Source organism: Taudactylus pleione, unplaced genomic scaffold (assembly GCF_031769625.1).
Source record: "Taudactylus pleione unplaced genomic scaffold, aTauple2 ptg000377l, whole genome shotgun sequence".
Taxonomy (NCBI): domain Eukaryota; kingdom Metazoa; phylum Chordata; class Amphibia; order Anura; family Myobatrachidae; genus Taudactylus; species Taudactylus pleione.
The window spans coordinates 7773628-7801457 of record NW_028284778.1 but is presented as its reverse complement, the minus strand read 5'-3'; the positions used below and the strand labels follow the sequence as shown (position 1 = coordinate 7801457).

Here is a 27830-nt window from a genome sequence, read left to right as displayed (position 1 = left end):
TGATACACACAGGTGTATCCCTCTGTAGGAGCAATAAGTAACTTCAGTGATGCTGATGTCTGATATCCATTGTTTCCTCTTGGCAGCAGCCATGCCTGTTATTACATCATAACCCCGCCAGTGATGTCACACACGTCCCCTTACTAGCGCCATCATATACACTAGGGACAGTTCTATAACACAAAGATATCCCATATCTATCTCTATGTGATGACAGCCCAATCATGTAACTAACATAAAATATAAAGCGATACAAAAGGTAGAATAACACTAGAAGATATTACACTGCATTTATTACACTATTAGTACATATAGCATCATCCTCTGTGCTCAGGAGAGAAACGCACAGCAGGGAGCACAGTCTTAAGTTAGACACATAAATATACAGACTCCACCCAGAGCGCCAGGAACACCCACATATAGGACAGTCCTTATTCCTCACACTTGTGGTGTCCTGGTGATGGCGCCACTAACCAAAGAACAATTTGTGTTGGTCAGTCTATTCATTTTTGGAAAACAAACCAATGACATCATGTTTCTCTGGGCACCGGGCATCCTTGTTGCACATCACCGACTATTGCTGGCGGGGAGGATTATGCCACTTAGGAACGTGTTTAATAGGTATTTAGACCAAATGTTCAATTACACATCAATATGAGTTTACCCTAAGTCCCTTGAGCACTGTCCATGTTCTCCTGCCTTGTGCCATTTTGGGTGATACAATTGACCATACACACTGTAAAGTGACAATTAGTGGATATTATCTTGTGGGATAGTAACAGAAAAAATAACAAATAAATACAATCAAATCAAACAGTAGCACAAACCATGTCAGTTCTGCCCTTTATATACCAAAAATGAATGAAAGCAGTGAATGAAGAGCCCATCTCAGGAAAAATATTATGCAAGAGATTTGATCTTTAGATAACAAAATTTCCCTCTCAAAACATAGTTGTCTTTTTAAATGTGTGTAAATAATATTCCACAAGATCAGACTTATGTAATTTCTCTTAATCAGAGCATGGAAATGGTTTCTCACCTGTGTGACTTCTCTGATGTGTAACAAGATTTGATTTCTGTGTAAAACATTTCCCACACTCAGGGCATGAAAATGGTTTCTCCCCTGTGTGACTTCTCCAATGTGTGACAAGAACTGTTTTCTGTGTAAAACATTTCCCACACACAGAACATGGAAATGGTTTCTCACCTGTGTGACTTCTCTGATGTGTGACAAGGTATGATTTCCGTGTAAAACATTTCCCACACACAGAGCATGAAAATGGCTTCTCACCTGTGTGATGTCTCTTATGTATAGTCAGATCTGATTTCCATGCAAAACATTTCCCACACTCAGAGCATGGAAATGGTTTCTCCCCTGTGTGACTTCTCTCATGTCTAACAAGATCTGATTTCCTTGCAAAACATTTTCCACACTCAGAACATGGAAATGATTTCTCACCTGTATGACTTCTCTCATGTCTAACAAGATATGATTTCCTTGCAAAACATTTTCCACACACAGAACATGGAAATGATTTCTCACCTGTGTGACTTCTCTCATGTCTAACAAGTAGTGATTTATCTGTGAAACATTTCCCACACTCAGAGCATGGAAATGGTTTCTCACATGTGTGAGTTCTCTGATGTGTGACAAGAGCTGTTTTCTGCGTAAAGCATTTCCCACAATCAGAACATGTAAATGGTTTCTCACCTGTGTGAATTCTCTGATGTGTGACAAGATATGATTTCCTTGCAAAACATTGCCCACACACAGAGCATGAAAATGGCTTCTCACCTGTGTGATGTCTCTTATGTATAACCAGATCTGATTTGTATGCAAAACATTTCCTACATTCAGAGCATGAAAATGGCTTCAAACCTGTGTGAACTGTTTGATGTAAAATAAGAACTGATTTGGTACTAAAACATTTCCCACACTCAGAACATGAAAATGGTTTTTCACATGTGTGAGTTCTCTCATGTCTAACAAGAGTTAATTTGTCTCTAAAACCTTTCCCACACTCAGAGCATGAAAATGGTTTCTCGCCTGTATGACTTCTCCGATGTGTGACAAGAGCTGTTTTCTGTGTAAAACATTTCCCACACACAGAACATGGAAATGGTTTCTCACCTGTGTGACTTCTCTGATGTGTGACAAGGTATGATTTCCGTGTAAAACATTTCCCACACACAGAGCATGAAAATGGCTTCTCACCTGTGTGATGTCTCTTATGTATAGTCAGATCTGATTTCCATGCAAAACATTTCCTACATTCAGAACATGAAAATGGTTTCTCACCTGTGTGACTTCTCTCATGTTGAACAAGATGTGATTTACTTCTAAAACTTTTACCACACTCAGGACATGAAAATGGCTTCACATGTATATAAGCTGGCTGATGGGCAATACCCTTTGTTCTCTTTGTAGAACATGTGGCATCTATATTATTGGGTAATATATTATCTACTCTAAGAGCAGTAATTGATGTACCAATATCTGTGTTACCAGGAGAACATGACACATCAGAAGGATCAGATGACATATCTGTACTGTAAAGAACTGGATGTATAATTGAGGCTATAGGGGTTTCTACTGGAGAATATTGTCTGATGTTATCTTTTATTTCAGGATCTGGAGATATACTTAGTTGGTCTTGCGATATATTTCTTCTGTTACAGCCATCTGTTGGGAATATAATAAATTTATGGTAAATATGAAAATTTAATGAAACAAGGTTCATTTAAAAAAATCTTCAAATTGATAAATTTAAGATGATTAAAATGTACAATTTTAAGATGATTAAAAGGTACAATTTCTAACTGAAATTTTAGACTGTGCTATACTTGTGTATATAATTCCAATATTTATTACCATATTTCCATGCACTTAAATATCAATATTGAATTAAGAATATTACCAAAAGGGTGGGAATATACCTTGAAAATTGAAATAATTAATAGAATTCATATAACATTTGCGTGATTACACTAGCCCTAAAAACTGTAATACGCTGTATTTTTTAAAAAAATTATGTGTTTTATGTACTAGATTTATACTATGGATTCTCTACCCCATGGAAAGATATGAAGGAAAAATAAAAATAAAAACAAATTATATATATGTAGCATTTTGCTCTCCTGTTGCTTATTACGGTCAATCTGGTGGCTAGTTATATTTGCTTTGAATATTCTGATAGTATTAATGTCTCATCTTATGTAGTGGGTCGTTAGCCCCGCTTTTTGACTAGAAGTATCCGCTTTAAGATGACTATCATTTATTTTATCTTGAGCATATTGTATCCAAGTTTAAACAAAAAGGAAGAAAGAAGGGCTAGTTGCTGGGGAACTCTTGGAAAATTAATATCCAATTAAAATATAACCTTTATTTTTTAGTCAATAAAATTATTAGGTACCCACACAAAACATAAAAGCTAACAAGTGTTATATATTAATCACCTGTCATAAGCAAACTTATACCATAAATAATAGATTGTGAACATAATATCACCAATCAGATAAAAATTATCTGGCGAAATATTATTCAATCAATATTCTACTGAACACCAAAGATTATTACTTATAATCTAATCACATGATGACCCATCACAAGTTAATTGTCGCACAATTAAGTAATTTTACAATGCTCTGCCATGTGCATTCTAGTCCCAATTAATCTCTTAACCCACAGCACCTGGTATTCCTAAATGGTCTCCCATACAAGTACTAACCAGGCCTATTACTGTATAGCTTCCAAGATCAGACAAAATTGGGCAAATCAAGTAATGTATGGCTGTAGATATAATAAGGGACACACATGGTTAGAGCAAGAAATGTAGGACTATCATGGTTGAATAGTCCATTTTATTAATAAAATTCAACGTTCAAGAAAGGTTATGCATGAGCATACTTCATTTGTTACACATAAAGGTAATATGTTTTACTTATGCTTCATCACATATATATTTATTTCATGTGTAACCAAATAGAGAGGAATACATACAGAAAAATCTTAAGATTGATGTAAAAATGATGTATTACACATCCGTGTATTTCATCCTTGTTTTGTAATGATCATATCCTCACTTAATGCTCAAGTATAGAAGTATATAGCCCAAAAAATCTCAGTGCCCATAATAACTTGTTCAATTCAAATAGTGTCTAGATTACATCATGTAAAAAAATTACTCTATATATAAAGATTATGTGACACAGTCAGGGTAGGGGTCCCTCTCCTGGGGTAGATGGACTCCCTCTTTACACACACAGCAGCCGTAGAAACAGGATACAAGTCTGGGGTTCTCGTACAAACTGGTCGGCGCCAGTCTGTATTGTGCCAAATGAATGTAAACATAAACAAAACATAAGTCCTAGCCTGGCTGGGCACTAGCTACACAGCAGATTCCCTCTCTATAATAATGGTAGGGCCTATTGTCCTCACCATCAACAAAACACGTGCACAGTACTTACAAGGAAAGTAACCAAGTGTCTCTGAACAGGCTAGTCTGCAAACAAACCCAGCTTATATTAGCCATTACGAGCTGCAAGCCCTAATGAGCCTGTTACCAGGCTGAAAGGCCCAAAACCTGGAGTGGCCTGTGGATGGAGCCCTCCCTCTCCTCACATCCACACCCCCAGGACCCAAACCAGCTTTTCTCTAAAGCCAACATTTCTAGTCTGTTTTTTCTTTAACAGACTTCTCCTGGGGGTTTCAGAACACATATGACAGGAACCTAGGATATACATATAAGCCATTCCAGACTTCTCCAGTGCTTCTATCACAATTAATATTGGATTCAATATTAAGTCTTAATAATCCGATATTATTCGCCATGGATGGTAAATCATACATAGAAGGCACAATAAGCATTGCCTTGCTGAAGTGCCATAAACAATGCATTCATAAATTTCAACGCCATATATTCATGTGAATTGCTGTATTGCATGTCATGTTAAAATTTAAAGTACTTAACACTTAAGAGCATAGCATTAATTACATACATCCACATGGTACCTGCTGTGTGTGGCTAAATTACTGATTAGACACGGAGGTCCATCAGTTGAGTTACATGGCATTACAATACCAGTGTTCTAGTGTCCTGGAGTCCGGTCTGTAAACTGACTGATTCTCCAGATAGAATATAGCCTTTGAGAGGACGCACGTTTCGCCTGGCTGAGGGCTTGTTCACCTCATCCATATTGTATCCAACTCTAGCTTGTTTTGTTTGTGACTGTAACCTGGGTGATGGTGACACTAGTGATGATAGCGCCTGAGCGAGATGACGGCGACCTGAGTGCAATGACGTCAGCAACTTGAGACCGCCGCCCGGGTGAGTGGTCCCGCTTCCGATAGTTGAGCATTCACATGTGGAGTAATAGATGTATATTATAAAAGGTATGTTTTTTTGCGTTTTCTTGTATCTTGAAAAGTTTAGCAAAACTGAAATGTTGATGCTATGCTAATGGCCATGCTGTAATTTCTTTACATTATACCTGTAGTGCCGCACCTTCTGCAGTCTAATTATTTATATATATACACACACATATACATACATACGCACAGAGAAAAATAGAGTGATCCAAAAGCGTGATCTTCTATTAATTGATTCTGTCGAAGTGGAAGGAGAGATACACAAGAAATTAAATCCAAAGTACATGGACCCCTTTTAGGGCTTCAAAATCCTCCACCTCCGACTCACCTCCAAATGGAGAAATATGTTCACATAAAGGTATCTGTCTTGCGTCAGCTTACAGTGGAAATACAGGTATTCATATATTCCCAATTGGACCTCCCCTATGTAAAAACACTCACCTGGGACCAGGTATAAACGTTCCCATCAGGGTTTCTTTAGGTCCAACAGAGCACTCCTCATTCCAAAAGCTGGAAGCAATCCTTTCAATACAATGATCCAAAAATCATATAAAAGTCCAAAGTTTATTGGTACAATACAGGAACAAATAAAAAATAGATAAAATCCAAGCATAGAGTCCTCTTTCCTTATTACAGGTAAGTAATAGAAATTCTCTCCTGAAACCCCAAATGAATGAGTATGGAGAACCAACCAGTAAAAGAATAAAAAAATAGCAGCAACAAGAAAACTTGCCACAGTAGACACCCTGAGGAAGGACCTTTGGTCAGAAACGCGTTGGTGGTACTGTGGCAAGTTTTCTTGTTGCTGCTATTTTTTTATTCTTTTACTGGTTGGTTCTCCATACTCATTCATTTGGGGTTTCAGGAGAGAATTTCTATTACTTACCTGTAATAAGGAAAGAGGACTCTATGCTTGGATTTTATCTATTTTTTATTTTTTATTTGTTCCTGTATTGTACCAATAAACTTTGGACTTTTATATGATTTTGGATCATTGTATTGAAAGGATTGCTTCCAGCTTTTGGAATGAGGAGTGCTCTGTTGGACCTAAAGAAACCCTGATGGGAATGTTTATACCTGGTCCCAGGTGAGTGTTTTTACATAGGGGAGGTCCAATTGGGAATATATGAATACCTGTATTTCCACTGTAAGCTGACGCAAGACAGATACCTTTATGTGAACATATTTCTCCATTTGGAGGTGAGTCGGAGGTGGAGGATTTTGAAGCCCTAAAAGGGGTCCATGTACTTTGGATTTAATTTCTTGTGTATCTCTCCTTCCACTTCGACAGAATCAATTAATAGAAGATCGCGCTTTTGGATCACTCTATTTTTCTCTGTGCATTTGACTTGGAGGCGTGGTGCCCCTAAGAGTGGACTAAGCAGCGGTTTGTGGGGCGCTGGTTGCCTTTACATTTTTTTGTATTTGTATTTTATACATACATACGCAGTGCATCTGGAAAGTATTCACAGCAATTCACTTTTTCCACATTTTTTTATGTTACAGCCTTATTCCAAAATGGAATAAATTAATTTTTGTCCTCAAAATTCTACACACAATACCCCATAATGACGTGTATTTTTGAGATTTTTGCAAATTTAATAAAAAAAAAAAAACTAAAAAGCACATGTACATAAGTATTCTTGAGATGTTCCTACAGCTTAATTGGAGTCCACTTGTGGTAAATTCAGATGATTGGACATGATTTTGAAAGGCATACACCTGTCTATATAAAGATCTTGACAGTGCATGTCAGAGCACAAACCAGCATGAAGTCCAAGGAATTGTGTGTAGACCTCCGAGACAGGATTGTCTCAAGGCACAAATCTGGGGAAGGGTACAGAAAAATATCTGCTGCTTTGATGGTCCCAATGAGCACAATGGCCTCCATCATCCATACATGGAAGAAGTTCGTAACCACCAGGACTCTTCCTAGAGTTGGCCGGCCGTCTAAACTGAGCAATCGGGGGAGAAGGACCCTAGTCAGGGAGGTGATCAAGAACCCGATGGTCACTCTGTCAGAGCTACAGCATTCCTCTGTGGAGAGAGAAGAACCTTCCAGAAGGACAACCATCTCTGCAGCAATCCATCAATCAGGCCTGTATGGTAGCGTGGCCAGATGGAAGCCACTCCTTAGTAAAAAGCACATGGTAGCCCGTCTGGAGTTTGCCAAAATGCACCTGAAGGACTCTCAGACGATGAGAAACAAAATTCTCTGTACTGATGAGACAAAGATTGAACTCTTTGGCATGAATGCCAGGCGTTAAGTTTGGAGGAAACCAGGCACCGCTCATCACCAGACCAATACCATCCCTATAGTGAAGCATAGTGGTGGCAGCATCATGCTGTGGGGATGTTTTTCAGCGGCACTAGGATAGAGGGAAAGATGAATGCAGCAATGTACAGAGACATCCTGGATGAAGACCTGCACCAGAGCGCTCTTGACCTCAGGCTGGGGTGACGGTTCATCTTTCAGCAGAACAACGACCCTAAGCACACAGCCAAGGGATCAAAGGAGTGGCTTCAGGACAACTCTTGAATGTCCTTGAGTGGCCCAGCCAGAGCCCAGACTTGAATCCGATTGAATATCTCTGGAGAAATCTGAAAATGGCTGTGCACCGATGCTTCCCATCCAAACTGATGGAGCTTGAGAGGTGCTGCAAAGAGGAATGGGCGAAACTGCCCAAAGATAGGTGTGACAAGCTTGTGGCATCATATTCAAAGACTTGAGGCTGTAATTGCTGCCAAAGGTGCATCAACAAAGTATTGAACAAAGGCTGTGAATACTTATGTACCTGTGATTTCTTAGGTTTTGTTTATTTTTTTTATTCAATTTGCAAAAATCTCAAAAAACTTTTAGAATGTAGAATTTTGAGGACAAAAATTAATTTAAGGGTATGTGGGTAAGTGGTATATTTGTCTATATTAACACTGTTATTGCACTGTTTTTACTCATGTTGTCTTGAGAAAGGGGATACAGTCCCCGAAACGTCGACCTGTATGTCACAATAAATAGACCCCAGAGTGGGTTATTTTTCACCATTTTCTGCAAGTCTCTGAGTGCCGCCTCTTTGGACTTCTACTTACCTGTGGGGGAGCGGGGGGCATGGCCACGGAGAGCATGCTGTAACACGTATCTGGCTAAGCTCTCCGGACCACTAAATCCTGTTCATCCATCCCGATTGCTCCCCCGGGACTGAAAACAGGCGTGGGGCCAGCGGAAGGTGCGGTGACGGCAGCGAGCAGTGATTAAGGGGACAGGTCGGCTGACTTACATGGCAAGAAGCTGCGGCGGTGAGACAGGGCGGGATCACGTGCACCGCCGGCGCCATCTTCCCCTGACAGAGCAGTATCTGCGCGGCGGCTCCTCAGTGTCGGGAGGGAGCACATTCATCCAAGCAGCCAGCGGCAGAGTGGTGACTCATCCTATGGCCTCCCAGCGTGGCAGACGGTGAGAATTCTCCGCACAGTGTGAGCGCTCAGCTCGGCTCTCTATACTGCAGGGCTGTGTGTGCTATAGCTGCAGGGTGACTCATGCGGCTCCAGTTCACAGTTCTGCACCCTGTCTCCTGGTGGCAGTTACTATTATAAACACAGTGCCTGTATGTGCCTCATATAAAGAATATTATAAAGCAGGAGGAGGTGTTACATACATTTACACCTGTATAATACAGTACTCTGCCATATTCTACAATAGACAGCTCCTCCCATCTATATTCATGATGGGGAATTCAGCTGATGCAGCTAAACTGGAAAAGTTCTCCAGAGTACCTTCTGCCAAATCCACTTCTGCTGCACAGGAAGACAAATCCCCTCCTACATCCCCTGCAGAATCAGCAACCTCAGTTGAGTCGTCTGACGCTGCGCTTCAACATGTTCTTGAGGCGGTGACGGCTTGTGAGACTAGGTTGTCAGAGAAGATCGGGAAAGTACAGTCTGACCTCTCAATTATACACCATGACCTGCAGTGTGTGCGCGAGAGAGTTGGTGAGGTGGAGACTCGCACTTCCACTTTGGAGGATAAGATAACTCCTTTAAGCGTCCGTGTTGACTCTATGGATTCCCAGCTTATTTCCATACAGAGGAAAATGTCCGACATGGAGGGACGCCTAAGGCGTAATAATGTCCGTTTCGTGGGGTTGCCAGAGGAGGAGGGAATGAATCCTGAAAAATTCCTGGAAAAATGGCTGTCTGATACGTTCGGATCTACCTCTTTCTCATCTTATTTTACAATTGAGAGAGCTCATTGGGTGCCATTTAGACCCCTGCCGCCTGGGGCGTATTCTAATAGCGAAGTTCCACGATCGAGACTCTGTTCTTCGACTGGCACATACTAACGGCCCTTTACAATGGAATGGGACTCGTATCTCCACATTTCCGGATTTCGCTGTGGAAGTACAAAAAGACAGGGCCCAATTTCTTCCGATTAAAAGGCGGTTGTGTGATCTTAATATTTGATACGCCATGATATACCCATCCAAGCTTCGTGTCATTGCTGATGGTGAGACCAAGTTCTTCTCGACTCCTAGGGAAGCGGCACTGTGGCTGGACCACCGCAGACCAGCCAGGGAAGCACTGGCTAATGATTGATATCCTGGTATCTTATTTTGAGTTTCACCAATTATATGTAGTTACAAGACTATTATATAATGTACTCCCGCTGCAGTGTCTATGGTTCATGCTATAGCGATGTGGATATGATGTTAACAAATTGTTATACTTACATAAGGACCTGTTGCTGCTAACATTATATTTCCACAGATTTATCCACATTTAGGTAATTTGTTTCTGTGTTTGTAATATTCTGTCCCATATGGGTAAATTGATATGTGTTTTCCTTCTTTGTTTTCTGCTGGCTAGACGTCGGATGATATATATTATATTTTGTTTAAGACGTGTTAATATTCCCGGGGGAAAACTCCGTGTTCGGAGGCTTTTATGTCTTTTATGTGTTTTGTTCTTTAGCCATTATATTTTTTGCTCCATCTATTGTTTGAGAAGCAAGATAATATACTCTGCATTGTTTAGTTTAGTAGTGTGGGATAGGGGTGTTCAGGTACAAGGTATGCCTAGGTTGGGTCTGGTATACAGGGTGTTATACAGGGTGTTATAGGGGATGAGCCCATGCTAGATGTATGGGATAGTTTGTTTATTTTCTTTTTTTTCTTTTCAATTGTGGTTTCTTTGTATTTTGCGTGGTGTCACATACTCTCTTCATATGGTTTCATGGATATTTAAATATTTTTGTAATTATCTGAATGTCAGCATCACACAATATTAATGTTCTCACCTGGAACGTGAGGGGCTTGAACGATAAGGTGAAGAGATCGCTGGTGTTTAGACAGGTAAAAAAATACGCTTCAGATATAATTTGTCTAATGGAGACTCATTTGACAGGTGGGAAATTGTTGTCGTTAAAGAAGCCATGGATAGGATGGACATATCACTCCTCACATACTTCTGCGTCATGAGGTGTGTCTATTCTAGTGCAGAAATCTGTCCAGAAATCTGTCCAGTTCCTTTTGGAAAAGGTGCAGTGTGATGCATGGTGTAGATACGTGCTCTTAAAATGTAAAATTAATTCTATATCCTTATTATTATTGGCGGTATATATCCCACCACTGTACTCCCATGATGTTCTCAAAAAGGTCGCCTAATTCTTGGCCGTATTCCCGGGAACTCCTGCTCTATGCGTGGGGGACTTTAATAACATATTAGACCCTCTGTTAGATAGACATAGAATGTCTGCTCCAGCTACACAGGGGAGGGGAACAGGTTTCTCAAATATGGTTGGAGGAATGGGCCTAGTTGATGCCTGGAGGGTGAGGTATCCCTCTGTGAGACAATATTCCTGCTTCTCATACACACATTCAACATTTGCCAGGATTGATCTGGCTTTAGCTACACCATATTTGCTGCCTAGAATCCACAATATAATATATGAGACCAGGGGGATTTCTGACCACTCCCCAATAACAATTAGTCTAGACTTGGAGGGTCGGAGGGGCCAACAATTTTGGAAATTTAATCAGTTTTGGCTGTCACGTATGGGCACTGGAGCGGAGTGGAATTTTTTTAATTAAACAGCGGTACTGGATCTGTATCGGTTTTGTGGGATGCCTTTAAGTCATTTCTCAGAGGCTCTAGAGTTGCTGGCTTGAAGTTTTCCTATAAAAAAGTTGAAATGGATTTGGAGGCTTCATGTAAATCCTTGGAGTTAGCCTGTATTGCTGATGGCTCAGGATTAAATAAAAAAGCATGGGGGGATGCCCAAAAATTGTGGAAGGACTGTTTGATGGACAAGGCCCAATATAGACTACTTTTTCATTCACACTTGCAATATGCATCGGGTGATAGACCCGGTTCTTATCTAGCTAACTTGGCCCGAACTGAACAAAAATCACCCAATACAGTGATAAAATTAGTTGGGTCAGATAACGTTGAATATGTGCGCAGCCCAGATATTGTGGAGGAATTCGTTAAATATTACGTGACCTTTATAAATCTAGGTTGGTCCATTCCCAATAGGAGGTACGTGAATTTCTGTCTGCTGTGTCACTCCCGACACTCTCCCCGGAGGCAAGGGATTCTCTTGACTCACCATTGACATTAGAGGAAGTAGAGGTGGCCCTAAAATCGTTCCCAAATGGTAAAGCCCCTGGCTTAGATGGGGTCCCCCTGGAGTTATACAAAAAACATAACAAAACATTTGTACCTCAACTATTGGAGCTTTTTAATCAAATTTACGTAAACAATATGTTGCCAAAGTCTATGTCTGAGGCACTGATAGTTGTCTTACCTAAATCAGGTAAAGATCTTACCAGAACTGAATCATACAGACCCATTTCTCTCCTCACTACAGATGTGAAAATCCTTGCAAAAATATTAGCCTCCAGGATTAACCCGGTCATAACCCAATTGATTCACCCTTATCAGACAGGCTTTATGCCCGGTAAGTCCACGGTAATAAATTTACGGCAGTTATTTACACACCTACAGATAAAACGTGGGGACCCACAAACCTCTATTATCGTGTCACTGGATTCCGCCAAGGCATTCGATTAGATTGAATGGGTATCTCTCTGGTAGACTATGGAACGTTTTGGTATTGGCCCGGTTTTATTAAGTGGATAAAGCTTTTATATACGGACCCTGTGGCGAGGGTGTCGGTGAACGGATTTATTTCCACATCCTTTTCTCTGTATAGGGGAACAAGGCAGGGATGTCCCCTGTCACCCATCCTGTTCGCTATGGCCATTGAGCCCTTGGCTTGCATGATTAGAACTCACGCTGACATACATGGGTTTCAGCTAGGATCAAGGGAAGATAAAATTGCGCTGTATGCGGATGACATACTACTTTTTGTCACGCACTTTGATACTTCTATGCCTAAGGCTTTAGAGGTTATTGACTTATTTGGAAAATATTCTGGCTTATTAATTAATTCGGATAAATCATGTATCCTTCCCTTCAGGGGGACTTGCCCTGATGTTCCTGTTATAAATCTTCCTTTAAAATGGGTGAATTCATTCAAATATTTAGGAATATGGATCTCTAATACCCCTCAACAATATTTGTCACTGAATTTACTGCCGCAAATTGCTTATCTTAAGTCTCATGTCCCAATTTGGAGTAAACTGCCACTAACTTTAACAGGAAGAGTGTACCTTGTTAAAATGGTTCTCCAACCTAAAATCTTGTACATTCTATGTCATTCTCTCCGGTGTACATCCCTCAGAAATTTTTTAAACAGATTGATGGTCTTTTATCCTCTCTACTATGGGCCAACAAAAGAGTCAGGATCAAATTAGATACTTTAACTAGGCCTCGTGATTCTGGTTCACTATAAGACAGACCTATCTCCATTGTGACAATTGCTGAGTGATAATATACATATAGTTAACATCCCCTTAATTAGGCAGGCTATCACTATCTGGAGACTGGTTTCACGTCTATTACAAGCAGAGGGCATAGATCCAGATACTCCTCTTGCCCATGCTAATTGTCTCAGTGAGCTCTCTACTCTTCAGGTCGGTGAGGCCTGGGGCCAGTGGGGTATAGTGTCTATTGGGCAGATATTTCAGGCAGAAACGCTAAAGTCCTTTCACCAGTTGCGTCTAGAGTTTGACGTCCATAACAATTTCTTCTTTAGATACCTCCAGCTTAGACATGCCATCAATGCCCAGTTCTCTGAAGTTCCTCTATCTTTTCAGGAGTCTCCCATTAAAACTTTATTGCAATCTGCTGGTTCTGGCCGCTTAATATCTGGGATTTACTCTAACTTGTTGAACAAGCACCATAAGTCTGAGTTATTATCTTTAAAATTGCAATGGGAAAATGATGTTGGAGTAATCGAGGAGGATGATTGGAGAGCAGCTCTTGGTAGCCCTCATTTTGCTACCACGTCCGTTAGATACCAGCAGATACAATACTTTATAATACACAGAGTATATATGACACCCGCCCGATTAATGAGAATAGGGGGCAGGTCGGACTCGAAATGTCCTAAATGTAACTCTTCTGAGGGGAACTTTTGGCATTTAATATGGTCTTGTCCTCTGGTGAATTCCTTTTGGCAGGTGGTACTCTGTGTTATTATTTCTACGGGTATACCTCAAGATATCCTTACTCCTATGACATGCATTTTGGCTGTGATTGATGCAGACACAATCGATAAACATGCCATACGATACACTGTTAATCTCTGTACGCTTGCCAAAGTATGTATAGCAAGGGAGTGGATGGCGATTTCTGGGCCAAACCTGGGAACATGGTTATCCTTGGTTGGGGCGGATGCTGCACATGAAAGGTATGTTTATACCGCCAGAAACGCAGTGCATAAATATTATGCTACCTGGGAAAGATGGCTCGATTCCCCACATAGTTGTTCAAGGTTGTCTGTGCCTAACCTGTTCACTGCTTAGTTCCAGGGAGCCACGTTACCAAAATATGCAAATATTGTTGTGTGAGGAGGCATCGCCGTATACCTATATGTCGAATTATATATTTGATGTTGGTAATTCATGTGAAGGAAGGAACATAATTCATTTGTTAATTAAATGCTATAAAGTGAGACCACACATACTTATTCTATTTTTTTTCTTTTCTTCTATTTGTTGTTTTCTTTGTGATTTATGTACTTAGTTTTTATTGTATTATGTACAATGTTCTCCTAATGTAAATTTATTATGCATATAAAACTCAATAAAAAATTATTGGATTACCTGTGGGGGAGCAATACCCTCTAGGAGGGCACCCGAGCCTATTTAATTGGAAGGACTGGTGAGTGCCAATTTTTTCTGTGTATATATATATATATATATATATATATATATATATATATATATATATATATATGTGTGTTGTAGCACTTTCTGGCTCTGTTTGGGTAGAATTAGGTGTTAATTTGGCGGCTTCTTTTTATCCTATTGGGTGCGTCTGTACGCCCTACAGTTACTATTCTTTAACCTATTACCAATGAAAGAACCACTTAGCTGAAATACCTTGCCAGATGGTAAACATAACATTGCAGGCATTAACTAATCCTTTTTTGTAGATATGATACAGGGGCGGCCAAATCTGCTTTAAAATCTTCATTTATTCTCCCTCTCTGTTCAAACAATCTCTACAGTAGACACAACCAGATAGGGGCAGCAATGTCCTCTGCTTACACCAGAAGAAGTTACGATCAGTCTTTGCTTTGAAAGCATGAGCCCCTACTAATTTACTTGGTAGAGATTGGATGTGTAAGAGGGGCTGTATTACTAATTGCAAACTGGATAGCGTGTTCTTATAAATACCGAGAATAAGTATTACAAAACTTATTAGAAACTCTTCAGGGGCTCAGGGGGTATATTTACTAAAGTGAGAGTATTAAGAAGTGGAGATGTTGCCCATAGCAACCAATCAGATTCTACTTAACATTTAACTAGCATCTTCTAGAATATAATAGCTCAAATCTGCAACATCTCCACTTCTAAAAACTCTCACTTTAGTAAATTTATCCCTCATAGTGAACCAACCGGCGAAACCCTCAAATCCACCCAGACTTGAGTTTATTCTGTCTTAATTCGGTTTTATTCGTCTAGACTAAAAATGGGCAAGACATTGTACTAAAGTCTAATGTAGCCCCAGTTGTGGTTTAGTTAAAATAAGGTAGACTAGCACCAAAAATTCCACAATATCCTTTAAGACTAGAGGCTGAACTAGGTGTGTTTCATGTTAAAAACTACTAGTTGTTACAACCCTGGCTAGTTTTTCACCTTTTACCTTGAGACTTACCCTTGTCATCTGTCCCATGGATCTGTGTGTGCAATTCGCCTGGGAGATCTGCTCTAAATCATACTGGCTGTAACACTTCTGTGATTGCATTTGGACTGAGCTCCTTTCCACATAGATTATTCACCTGGGCTCTCCTCTGTCTGTGAACACTGCTAGGCTTGATTGGAATTGCAGGTGTAGTTCTGACTCTCAGTGCTGCAGATATGTTTGCCCTCCACTACTCTGAATGCTACTGCCAGACCACCTGACTGTATCCACCAATTCCTGCTAGACCCAGAGTATAAAGATCCTCCTCTGATAGCACTCAGTGCCTGAACATCTCATTACTTCTCATGGTGTATTGTTTGTGCTTCGTCCATGTACAAGTGTATTCCAGGCTCCTGCTGATTGCTATACCTGGCGCATCCGGAAATCCTGCTGGTTCCTGATCAGTTAATTTGGCAATCCGTCGAGAGCTATACCTGGCACGTCCAGAAAACCTGCTGGTTCCCAGACTAGTTCTATCAGTAATCCTGCTACACGAATATACCTGGAGCATCCAGAAATCCTACTAGTTCCCAGGCTAGTGCATAATGTCCATTGCTGTTGCATGACTTATGATCCTGAGTTCCCTGTGTGTTACCAGTGCTTCCCAGCACAGCGAACGATACTCCAGTCCGGAGTGAAAATCCAAGCCCATTACACGATACTCCAGTCCGGAGTGATATTCCAAGTCCAATCCACGATACTCCAGTCCAGAGTGATATTCCCAGTCCATTCCACGATACTCCAGTCCAGAGTGATATTCCCAGTCCATGCCACGATACTCCAGTCTGGAGTGATATTCCAAGTCCATTCCACGATACTCCAGTCCGGAGTGATATTCCAAGTCCATTCCACGATACTCCAGTCCGGATTGATATTCCAAGTCCATTCCACGATACTCCAGTCCGGAGTGATATTCCAAGTCCATTCCAGAGACTCCAGTCCGGAGTGATATTCCAAGTCCATTCCACGATACTCCAGTCCGGAGTGATATTCCAAGTCCATTCCACGATACTCCAGTCCGGAGTGATATTCCAAGTCAATTCACACTACTCCAGTCCGGAGTCATGTTCCAAGTTCATCAGTTCAATTCACATTGCTCCAGTCCGGAGTCAAGTTCCAAGCTCACCAGTTCAATTCTCATTACTCCAGTCTGGAGTCAAGTTCCAAGTTCACCAGTTCAATTCTCATTACACCAGTCCGGAGTCCAAGTCCAAGTTTTCAGTCCGATCCACATTATTCCAGTCCAGAGTCAAGTTCCAAATCCTTCAAGTTCAAACCTCGTTACTCCTGTCCGGAGATCCCGTACCAGTTCTTCCTGCCGGGCCCGGTCCGGTTCCTCCAAGTCTTCTACTGGTTCCACTCCAACATTACAAGTTTCCTGTTCCTGTCATTTATCACCAAAGGCAGTTCTCACTGCTATACAATTCTTTTGCAAATAGAGCTATTTACCTCAACCATGGTTCCAGTCAAGCCGGTCTCCGCTGAATCAACTTCAACACCTGAGACAGGTAATTCTCAGACTCCAACCATGACAGTATGTTCAGGCCTAAAGATAGTGGCGGATCAAGCATATAATACCGGACCAACTGCTTTCCGTAACCTGCTCGCTCGCTTGGATTCACAGGAGGCGGTACAGAATCAAGTGCTACAGTTTCTGCAATTTCTGACTAATCGGCTAGATGACACTCAAATCATACCTGAACCCCGAACTACCTTCCATCAACTGCTAGAACAGCTACAAGCTCTACTACTCAAAATTTTTCAGATCATTCCTGAATTTCTTAGTACTACCCCAGACTCAACTAAAACCTCTGCCTTGGAATCCCTAAGAACCAAAGATCCTACCATACCAAGTAATGTGATACGTCGAAGTTACCCGCGCCCCAAGCTCTCTGTGGCTGAACGCCAGCGGCGCAAAGATTTACAGCTCTGTCTCTATTGTGGGGGTTCTGACCACTTTATTAAAGACTGTTCCCTTTGCAATTCAAACAGTAATTCCAAGTGTCAACGTGTCCGTGCCCGTTCCGGTCCCAGCCCGTATTCTGCCTATTCCGGTCCCAGCCCGGATTCTGCCCGTTCCGGTCCCAGCCCGGATTCTGCCCGTTCCGGTCCCAGCCCGGATTCTGCCCGTTTCCGGTCCCAGCCCGGATTCTGCCCATTTCAGGTCCCAACCCGGATTCTGCCCGTTTCGGTCCCAGCCCGGATTCTGCTTGTCCCAGCTGGGGACTCCAGTCGGCAATCCCAGGAGGGGTCTCCAGAGCCCCAGCCCCAGGAAGGGTCTCAAGTCTCACACCCCAGGAAGGCGTTTCAAGTCTTGCACCCCAGGAAGGGGTTTCAAGTCTTGCACCCCAGCAGGGGGCCTCGAGTCTCGTACCTCAAGAGGGGGTTTTGCGTTACACCCCAGGAGGAAGTCTCTGTTCTCGCATCCCAAAAGGGGGGTTCATGTTTCATACCCCGAAAGGAAAAGCAGAGTCAGCTTCCCCAGAAGGGGATTTTAGGTCCCATACTCCAACAGGGAGTGTCAGGTTCTGTACTCGCGGAGGGGGCCTTGAGTCTCTCACCCCAGGAGGGGGTTACAAGTTTCGTGCCCCAGGAGGGGGCTTTAATTTCAAGTCTTTTACTCCAGGAGGGGGTTACAAGTGTTGTACCCCTGGAGAAGACTGTAGTTTCAAGTTCTACGCCCCAGGAGAGGGCCTTCATTTCAAGTGTTACGCCCCAGGAAGGGGTCTCAAGTCTCATACCCCAGGATGGGGTTCCTAGTGCTATTCCCCAGGAGGGGAATTCAAGTGCTTCATTCCAGGATGGAGCTTCAAGTGCTATCCCCCAGAAAGGGATTTCAAGTATCCTACCCCAGGACGGGGGTCCAAGTATCTTACCCCAAGAAGGGGTTCCCAGTGTTATACTCCAGGAGGGGAATTCAAGTGTCTCACCCCAGGATGGGGTTCATAGTGGTATTCCCCAACACAGGGTCTCAAGTCTCGTACCCCAGGAGCGGGTTTCAGATTCCAGTCCCCAGGGAGGAGTGTCTTGTACTACTAATTCTGATCATGGTGCCTGTTCAGCATTTCCTGAGAATATTGTTCCAGTGGACGACAATCTCTGTAGTCTGTTTTCAGCTTTGGTTGTTGATTCTACTGTCTCTAGCTCCTCTGGATCTCTTCCAGTTCAATTGGTCCAAATACCGAGCACCTGTTAGCTTCAGTTATCTCGACCCTCCATCAATCGGAGTATCCTCAAGTTTCTTCCAGCACATGAATGTGCTCGACAATCCTCGAACACACAGGATTCACTTAAGTTTCAAGTCTACAGTTTCTTTTCCAGGGTGCATTTATTTTGGCTACTCCAGGGTGCATTTATTTTGATGGGGACTTATCGCACTACTATGCATTAATGAAGCAATATTCTACCATCATGGAAGCAGATCCAACTTATGGTATTAGTCCTACCAACATCACTAAGTTCCTTTTCTCTTCCTTTAGAGGGAGGGTGTTGGATTGAGCCAATCCTATCATCGAGTCTAATGATCCAGTGCTTCTAAATATAAAGACTTTCAGTGAAGCTATTATTAAAGAATTTGGTCCTAAATCTGTCAAACGGAATTCTAGCAAAGTTCTCAGTTCCAAAATTTTGTCCAAGCGATCTGTTGGTTCTAGCAAGGAAACACCCTCTGCTGAGTTTTCCACTTCCATGAAGTCCGAACAAGGTCATGTTGTCAAGGGCCATCGCGCTGAGTTCCAGGTATCCAAGAAAAGCAACACTATAGAATCTGTATCCCTGAACATGAGATGTGCGCACACCTCCTTGTCACCTTCGTATTACTGTACCTCCCAAAATACTGACTCTGACAAAGTTTCTAGTGAGAAGGGGTCACCCTCTGATGTTATGCTTCTATATACCGCTTGTATGGTACAGAATCAAACACTCCGAGTGAAGAAGTCTCAAGGGACCTTTAAGAACCAACCATCTAACACCATCATAATTGATCATGTTTCACGTGGTTCCTCCCAGGAGTCATATCAGTCTTCAAGCCATATTAATTCTTGTAATCTAACTTTAGATACTGACTCGGAATCTGAGCTCGATCCTGCATATAATTCTCCATTCCCTGAAGATCATCTATCGTTTGGATCTGTCCTTCCCAGTCACGTATTTCCTCAGGAGCTGCCCGTGAGAGCTACAGCCTTCCGGGGGAGACGATCATCTTTCCACCAAAGATGCCAGCTAAATAATGTCGGTTCTACATCTTCTCATACCAAATCTTTGTGTACAACATTTCCAGAACAGTGTCCTCATGTTGAGACTATTAAAGACTTCCTAGGTGATGAAGGTTCCACCTGTAGCGAGGAAGAATGGTCTACTTACTCTGAGGATGAAGATGTCTGAAGAGATGTTTCAAGAGTGATGGTGTTCCTATGTTTGAAAGAAAGTTTTTCTGGTGTATAATTTTTGATTGGAATTGCAGGTGTAGTTCTGACTCTCAGTGCTGCAGATATGTTTGCCCTCCACTACTCTGAATGCTACTGCCAGACCACCTGACTGTATCCACCAATTCCTGCTAGACCCAGAGTATAAAGATCCTCCTCTGATAGCACTCAGTGCCTGAACATCTCATTACTTCTCATGGTGTATTGTTTGTGCTTCGTCCATGTACAAGTGTATTCCAGGCTCCTGCTGATTGCTATACCTGGCGCGTCCGGAAATCCTGCTGGTTCCTGATCAGTTCATTCGGCAATCCGGCGAGAACTATACCTGGCACGTCCGGAAAACCTGCTGGTTCCCAAACTAGTTCTATCAGTAATTCTGCTACACGAATATAGAGCATCCAGAAATCCTACTAGTTCCCAGGCTAGTGCATAATGTCCATTGCTGTTGCATGACTTATGATCCTGAGTTCGCTGTGTTACCAGTGCTTCCCAGCACAGCGAACGATACTCCAGTCCAGAGTGATATTCCAAGTCCATTCCACGATACTCCAGTCCGGAGTGACACTCCAAGTCCATTCCATGATACTCCAGTCCGGAGTGATATTCCAAGTCCATTCCATGATACTCCAGTCCGGAGTGATATTCCAAGTCCATTCCACGATACTCCAGTCCGGAGTGATATTCCAAGTCCATTCCACGATACTCCAGTCCGGAGTGATATTCCAAGTCAATTCACACTACTCCAGTCTGGAGTCAAGTTCCAAGTTCACCAGTTCAATTCTCATTACTCCAGTCTGGAGTCCAAGTCCAAGTTCTTCAGTCCGATCCACATTATTCCAGTCCAGAGTCAAGTTCCAAATCCTTCAGGTTCAAACCTTGTTACTCCTGTCAGGAGATCCAGTACCAGTTCACTTAAGTTTCAAGTCTACAGTTTCTTTTCCAGGTTCAGCGATTATTGGAAGACTCTTTCCTTCAGTCTATTCAGCTAATCTTCCTGCCGGTCCCAGTCCGGTTCCTCCAAGTCACCTACTGATATCCTATGCAGTTCAGCAAGTCTTCCTGCCGGTCCCGGTCCGGTTCCTCCAAGTCTTCTACTGGTTCCACTCCAACATTACAAGTTTCCTGTTCCTGTCATTTATCACCTAAGGCAGTTCTCACTGCTATACAATTCTTTTGCAAATAGAGCTATTTACCTCAACCATGGTTCCAGTCAAGCCGGTCTCCGATGAATCCACTTCAACACCTAAGTCAGGTAATTCTAAGACTCCAACCGTGACACTATTTCAACACACAGATTATACAAGCCTTTGTCGCTCTTAAGGCAGATCTGACAGTCTACAGCATTAGTCATTCCTTACTATGAAAAGCCTTTTGACCTGTAGCGAACTATAAACACTGGATGTACTGCAGGTGTTCTCACACAAAAACAAGGAGATGCTAGTAGTCCTGCAGCATATTAGGGTGCAACTAAACACAGGGGTGCAATTACTCCACACATGTTTGATAGCATTGGCAGTATCTGCTCTTCTCTTAGGATAGGATGATGACATAGTTTTGGGTCATGCACTTTGTATACAACCCATGTTTTATCTGTTCATTTTAATTCTCAGACATGTGTCACAGGATTACCAGATGGGAGGTAGCACTTAAAGCACCTTCAAACTTTAACCAGAAAAAGTTGCAAAACATTGAATCCAGCCACATTTTTACCATAGAAGCTTAATGCTGTCCAGAGGGTGGAGAGAGGGGGAAATTCAAAGTTTGTACAGATACAGGACTGTTTGAAACATATTGACTGCTAGACCAGATATATGACATTCAAAAAAAATAAATTTGATATTCTATACAGATGGGAGTGGTCACAAATAGATTCTAGAGAACTCTTTTGACCAAATTAAAACATTGACAGAAACTCAAGATCCGCATTTGGTGTAGAACATGACTTTTGAGCTTTATGGCGATTTACAAAATTGCTAAGTCAAATTTTATCACTAGTTGATGTTATGCTTTTTAAAAATCTTAATGAACAAAGACAAGTCGAGATGCAAAGATTGCGTTCCCCATAAGAAAAAGCTATATGGAAGTTAAAAGGATATGGCCAGGAGTCTATGGGAAAGATTTCTGGACTGCACAACCTGACTATATATATATATATATAATGGGAGGTGCTACCTGATGAGACTAATTGCAGACACAGAAACAGACAAATCTCAGGTGCACAACTCCAAATTATTAATAATATATATAAATGCAATAAAAAAAAAAATAATTTTCTTACTATGGTGGTGCCCTGGGGCAGCTTGGCTGGGCCAGTTTTGGGGGGTCCTGCGCTCTGGATTTGAACCCTAGTATGTTAGGGACCTACCCGAAAGAGGTTACCTGGATATGGTGGGTAGGCCCATAACCTTGGCCATGATTATGCTAAAAACCTCTATTGATTGCAAAATTTTATTTCATTTATATATATTATTAATAATTTGGAGTTGTGCACCTGAGATTTGTCTGTTTCTATGGCCAGGAGTCCACTGGACAAGGATGGACAAAGTAGACCAGTAGAACATAACTCACTTGGGATAGGATGTTATCTGTAAACTGATTAGAAGGGATCATTCAAGATAATACAAACTGATTGTATCCCGTTTCCATAATGCAGGAATCTGCAGCATATATTGGTGTGTGTCGATGTAAATTCAAAGTAGAAGCATCAACAGCCACTGCAAAAACTGCAACGTTTTCATCTAAGAAACTAATGCAAGAGTTTGTCTGCAGGTATGGAATCTCGAGAGTCAGAGTGTCAAAGAAAGAAATGTTTTCCATACAATGTGTAAGCTACTGCGTATTAACAGCAGAATACATCCTCCATGCAGGCCACAAGAAAGCGGTAAGGTAAAATGATAATTGGTACCATCAAGAACTGAGTATAATTATGCAGAAATTAGTTTTAAGCGGAGTGAATATTTACTTCTCCTCAGCGCTGTGTTTTCTGATGATGCCTATAAAAACATATATAAATGCATATAACAATGCATGATCCAAATACAATCAATATATCTGTATATTAAATTGAACTTGTGAGTGACATACAGGGTTGCACTAGATCAGTGGTGTCAAATTCGGTCCCTCCAGCTGCAGTGGAACTACACATCCCAGCATGAAGTGCCACAGTTTTGCTATTACAGCATGCTAAAACTGTGGCAGGGCATGCTGGAATATGTAGTCCCACAAAAGCTGAAGGGCAGAGTTTGACACCACTGCACTAGATCCTTTCACTTCCTCTTTGCATGACAATTGTGGGGAGATTTCCTTTGGTAATGAGAAGGAGGACCATAAACGCTGACATGCCCATAAAATGATAATGTGAAGTTAGGGTATTTAATCCTTATAAACTACAGTGACGTGCAATTCTCTAACCTATGGATCTTGTCTACGCACACTGGAAATAAGGAGATGAATATTCACATTTCTATGGACACAGGGTTTTTGTATTTTAATTGGATTTGGTTAATGCACTATTGTATGCATTATGTTTTTATAGGAATCATCAATTTAAAAGTAAAACGCTAAGGATAATAAATATTCACTCAACATTTTATCATTTGTGGGGAATTGGAGCTGCCCTTTTATTGTTTTTTTAGCTGCAGTAAGAAGGTGCTGATTATATCATCTTACATGCATTATAAGAAAACAGTTTAACCTTGTCTAGAGGCTTTACTGCTAGTACTACGGAGTATAAGAACTACTCCTAGGCCACTTCTTATCTATCACCTTTTAAGGTTATGTTCAGGAAAGAACCAAACGTAATTTAAAGTCCACAGGATGATTTCAATTATAACAAAAAAGTAATAGTCAAATATCATTAACATGAGTAAATAATTAAAAAGACAGCAAGAAGGTGTAAAACTCCTGTCACCAGATATGACTGACAAGAACGGTCATGGTATTGAACAGGATTATATCATGGTTAGGAATTTGTTACATTCTGCTTGTCTGATAGATCGATGGGAAGGAACCCATCAAGTGATGCTGACTACTACAGTACATCGATATTAGTTGCTGAGAAATAGAGCGACATCAGTTCCGCATACTGTAAGAAGACTATAAACCCAGAAATGAATCCAAGTTATCGCTCCATAGCTTGAGAGCCTATTCCAGGAGGTAGAGGGTGGTTCAGTGCCAGCATAAAAATGAAACATCATAGTAAGTCAAACTTCTTCAGCTGTTCTCTCTTAACCTTTATGTTTTTCAACATTTTTAGTTGTCTGCAACCTGTAGAGGAGAATCCTAACTGTGGTCCTGGAAATTTGGTGAATTATACTAATAATGTAACCAAATCAAAATGACTATTATTATGGGTTACTACTGAGTATTGTGTATGCAAGTACTTTTTCTATAATAAGTATTTATTACTCACCTGTGCTGATATCTGTAGGAATTGCCTCCTCCTTACATTGCTGATCACCCAACATATACGTCTCTTCTTCTCCCACTGTAACTTCAGCCTTCATGTCAGTCACATACTTCTCTTCTTCTCCCTCTATATCTTCTGCCTTCATATAAGTCACATACATCTCTTCTTCTCCCTCTATATCTTCTGCCTTCATATCAGTCACATACATCTCTTCTTCTCCCTCTATAGCTTCTGCCTTATTATCAGTCACATACATCTCTTCTTGTCCTTCTGTATCTTCTGCCTTCATTTCAGTCACATACGTGTCTTCTTCTCCCTTTGTATCTTCTGCCTTCATATCAGTCACATACGTCTCTTCTCTTGCTGTATCTTCTACCTTCATATTAGAAAGGGCCTCACACTAAATAACAACAATAAAATAACACTTTAATAATGTATGAATGCATTAAAAGCAGTATAATATCATTGCATAAGACACACACAGCTTCTCTACACATCATATAGTGACTGTGGTATATTGGTAAGACTCTAAATCCCACCTACCTGATGCTCCTGTGGGGTCCTGTGATTCTCCTCTGTACAATCCTGAAAATAAAGAGAACGGGGACATCTCTTTGGGATGTTTCTGTTACTGGGTCCATCTGTAGGAGACACACAGTGACTGAGTACATTGTTTACATGTGATTATCAGGTGATGTGTATATAGGTGGGCCCCCATACCTGCTCTCCCCTGTACAATTAATGGCAGTCTCCTCTTATCCAGTAATGCGAGTGGCCAATGATTCTCCATCATCACGTCCTTGTACAGACCCATGTGTTCCTGTATATACTCCCCCTCCTGCATGGAGACATAGTCAGTGACATCCTGACACCTTATATGAATCTGACATACACAATGATACAGTCATCACCCAGACACATCCCCTAGTGTTACTGTATAATGTCCTTCTCCCAGCAGTCACCTCTCCAGTCATCACCCAGACACATCCCCTGGTGCTACTGTATAATGTCCCATTCCCAGCAGTCACCTCTCCAGTCAGCAGCTGAATGATCTTATTGGTGAGTTCCAGGATCTTCTGGTCATTGTGCCTCTCATGTATCAGTGAGTGAGGTGGAGGCACCGTGATGGGGCTCTGGGTTTTGCTGAGCCCTCCTGACATACATGGATGGCTGCTGGGTGTCTCAAAATCACCGGATGTCTTTTTCACTACTGTGTAATCCTGTGTATTGGGGGAGACACCAAATATCAGTACTTACACTCTGAGATCCCCTTACCCCCGTCATGTCCCTGTATTATTACTATAGATATAAGTGATGTCACTGTGACACTCCCAGATCCCCTCACCTCCCCAGTCATGTCCTGTATTATTATAGATATGAGTGATGTCACAGTAACACTCCCAGACCCCCTCACCTCCCCAGTCACTGTATTAATTGCTATAGATATATGATGTCACTGTGACACTCCCAGATTCCCTCACCTCCACAGTCATTTCCCTGTATTATTTATATAGATATGTGATGTCACTGTGACACTCCCAGATCCCTGTCACCTCCACAGTCATGTCCCTGTTTTATTACTATAGATATAAGTGATGTGACTTTGACACTACCAGATGGATGCTGGTTGTCTCACACTCACTGGATGTCTTCTTCACTACTGAGTAATCCTGTGTATTGGGGAGACATCAATGAAAAAGTCAATCAAACTTTACCTAAATGGGGCTGTTTTCTCATGTGATCACTTTGCATAATATACATGAAAACTCTATTTCATAATAAAAAATCGTGTAACAATCTCTCTCTCTCTCTATATATATATATATATAGGAAAATGTAGAGTAATGTAGAGTATACATTATAATCAACTCCAGACCTTTTACCTGCTTAATTGATAATGAAATAACAAGGGAATAGACCACACCTGTCCATGAAATAGCTTTTGAGTTGATAGTCCCATTTGGCCCCTTAAAAAGTGGGAGGCACATATAGAAACCGTTGTAATTCCTACACCGTTCACCTGATTTGGATGTAATTACCCTCAAATTAAATCTGAAAGTCTGCAGTTAAAGCACATCTTGTTTGTTTAATTTCAAAGCCATTGTGGTGGTGAATTGAGGCCAAAATATGAAAATTCTGTCAATGTCCAAATATTTATGCACCTGACTGTATAGTATCTCTTGCAGGTTACACATCTGTGCGTAAGTAACACAAAGAATATAACATACTGTGGGAAATGTACTAAATCCCAACTCCAGTGAGGACTGTGGGACTGATACTAATATCTGAGACTGGCTCCTTGCAGCTCTGTTAGTACTATAGATTTAAGTGATGTCACTGTGGCTGTCCCAGATCTCTTCACCTCCCCAGTCATGTCACTGTATTATTACTATAGATATGTGATGTCACTATGATACTCCCAGATCCCCTCACCCCCGTCATGTCCCTGTATTATTACTATAGATATAGGGAATGTCATTGTGACACTCCCAGACACCCTGCCCCTCACCTCCCCAGTCATGTCCCTGTATTATTACTATAGATATAAGTGATGTCACTGTTACACTCCCAGAACCTCTCACCTCCCCAGTCATGTCCCTGTATTATTACTATAGATATAAGGGATATCACTGTGACACTCCCAGGACCTCTCACCTCTCCAGTCAGTAGGTAGATGATCTCCAGGGTGAGATGTAAGATCCTCTCAGTCCTGTGACTCCCGTCTTTGTCCATCCTCAGTGACTCAGTGAGAATACAGAACGTGTAATGTATAATAAAGACTCTGGTTCCTCACAGCAGGACTGTCTAGGAATAAATATAATAGACACCACAGAGAACACATGTAACACAGTCAGACATGTAACAACACTGAGTGACCAGTAAGTTTCCCCCAGACATAGAGCCCTGGTCAGTGTCTGTCAGTGGTACCTGTAACCCAGCCCCATAAAACTCCTCAGAGGCCATCACACAACGCTGTACTGCATAAGGTTACATCAATGATCCTCTCCTGTCCAGGGTCTTATTCCTTCAAGACCCCAAATTAAATGCTCTCTGCATAACTGGAAATAAGTTACATCGGTGTTAGAACACTGGGCCTGATTCGGCAAGGAACGAAGCCACAAATATGCGCGTGCGCTTCCAGATCGCAGGGAGGACGCAATGTAATGTCAGGGTGATTGACAGGAATGGACGGTTTGGGGGTGGTGACGGTGGTTAGAGAAACGCAGGCGTGCCGTTACAGGGGCATGCATATAATTCAGCCCCTGCATACACAGCCTGAGTACTAGATAAAAACGTGAAAAACACACCTGTTGCAAGCACC

At 41.6% G+C, this 27830-nt stretch overlaps 1 protein-coding gene across 1 annotated transcript; it reads right to left on the bottom strand.

Annotated features, from left to right (window-relative positions):
• Positions 1 to 291: 291 nt before the first annotated feature.
• LOC148508113 (uncharacterized) lies at positions 292 to 27306 on the bottom strand. The gene is made up of 6 exons (XM_088445172.1): positions 27164 to 27306; positions 25537 to 25728; positions 25229 to 25346; positions 25052 to 25149; positions 24512 to 24908; positions 292 to 2683 (listed from the first exon to the last, which is right to left on the bottom strand). The coding sequence occupies exons 1-6, from the start codon at positions 27239 to 27241 to the stop codon at positions 1011 to 1013; spliced, it is 2556 nt and encodes an 851-aa protein (XP_088301298.1). The 5' UTR covers positions 27242 to 27306; the 3' UTR covers positions 292 to 1010.
• Between the last annotated feature and the right edge of the window lie 524 nt (positions 27307 to 27830).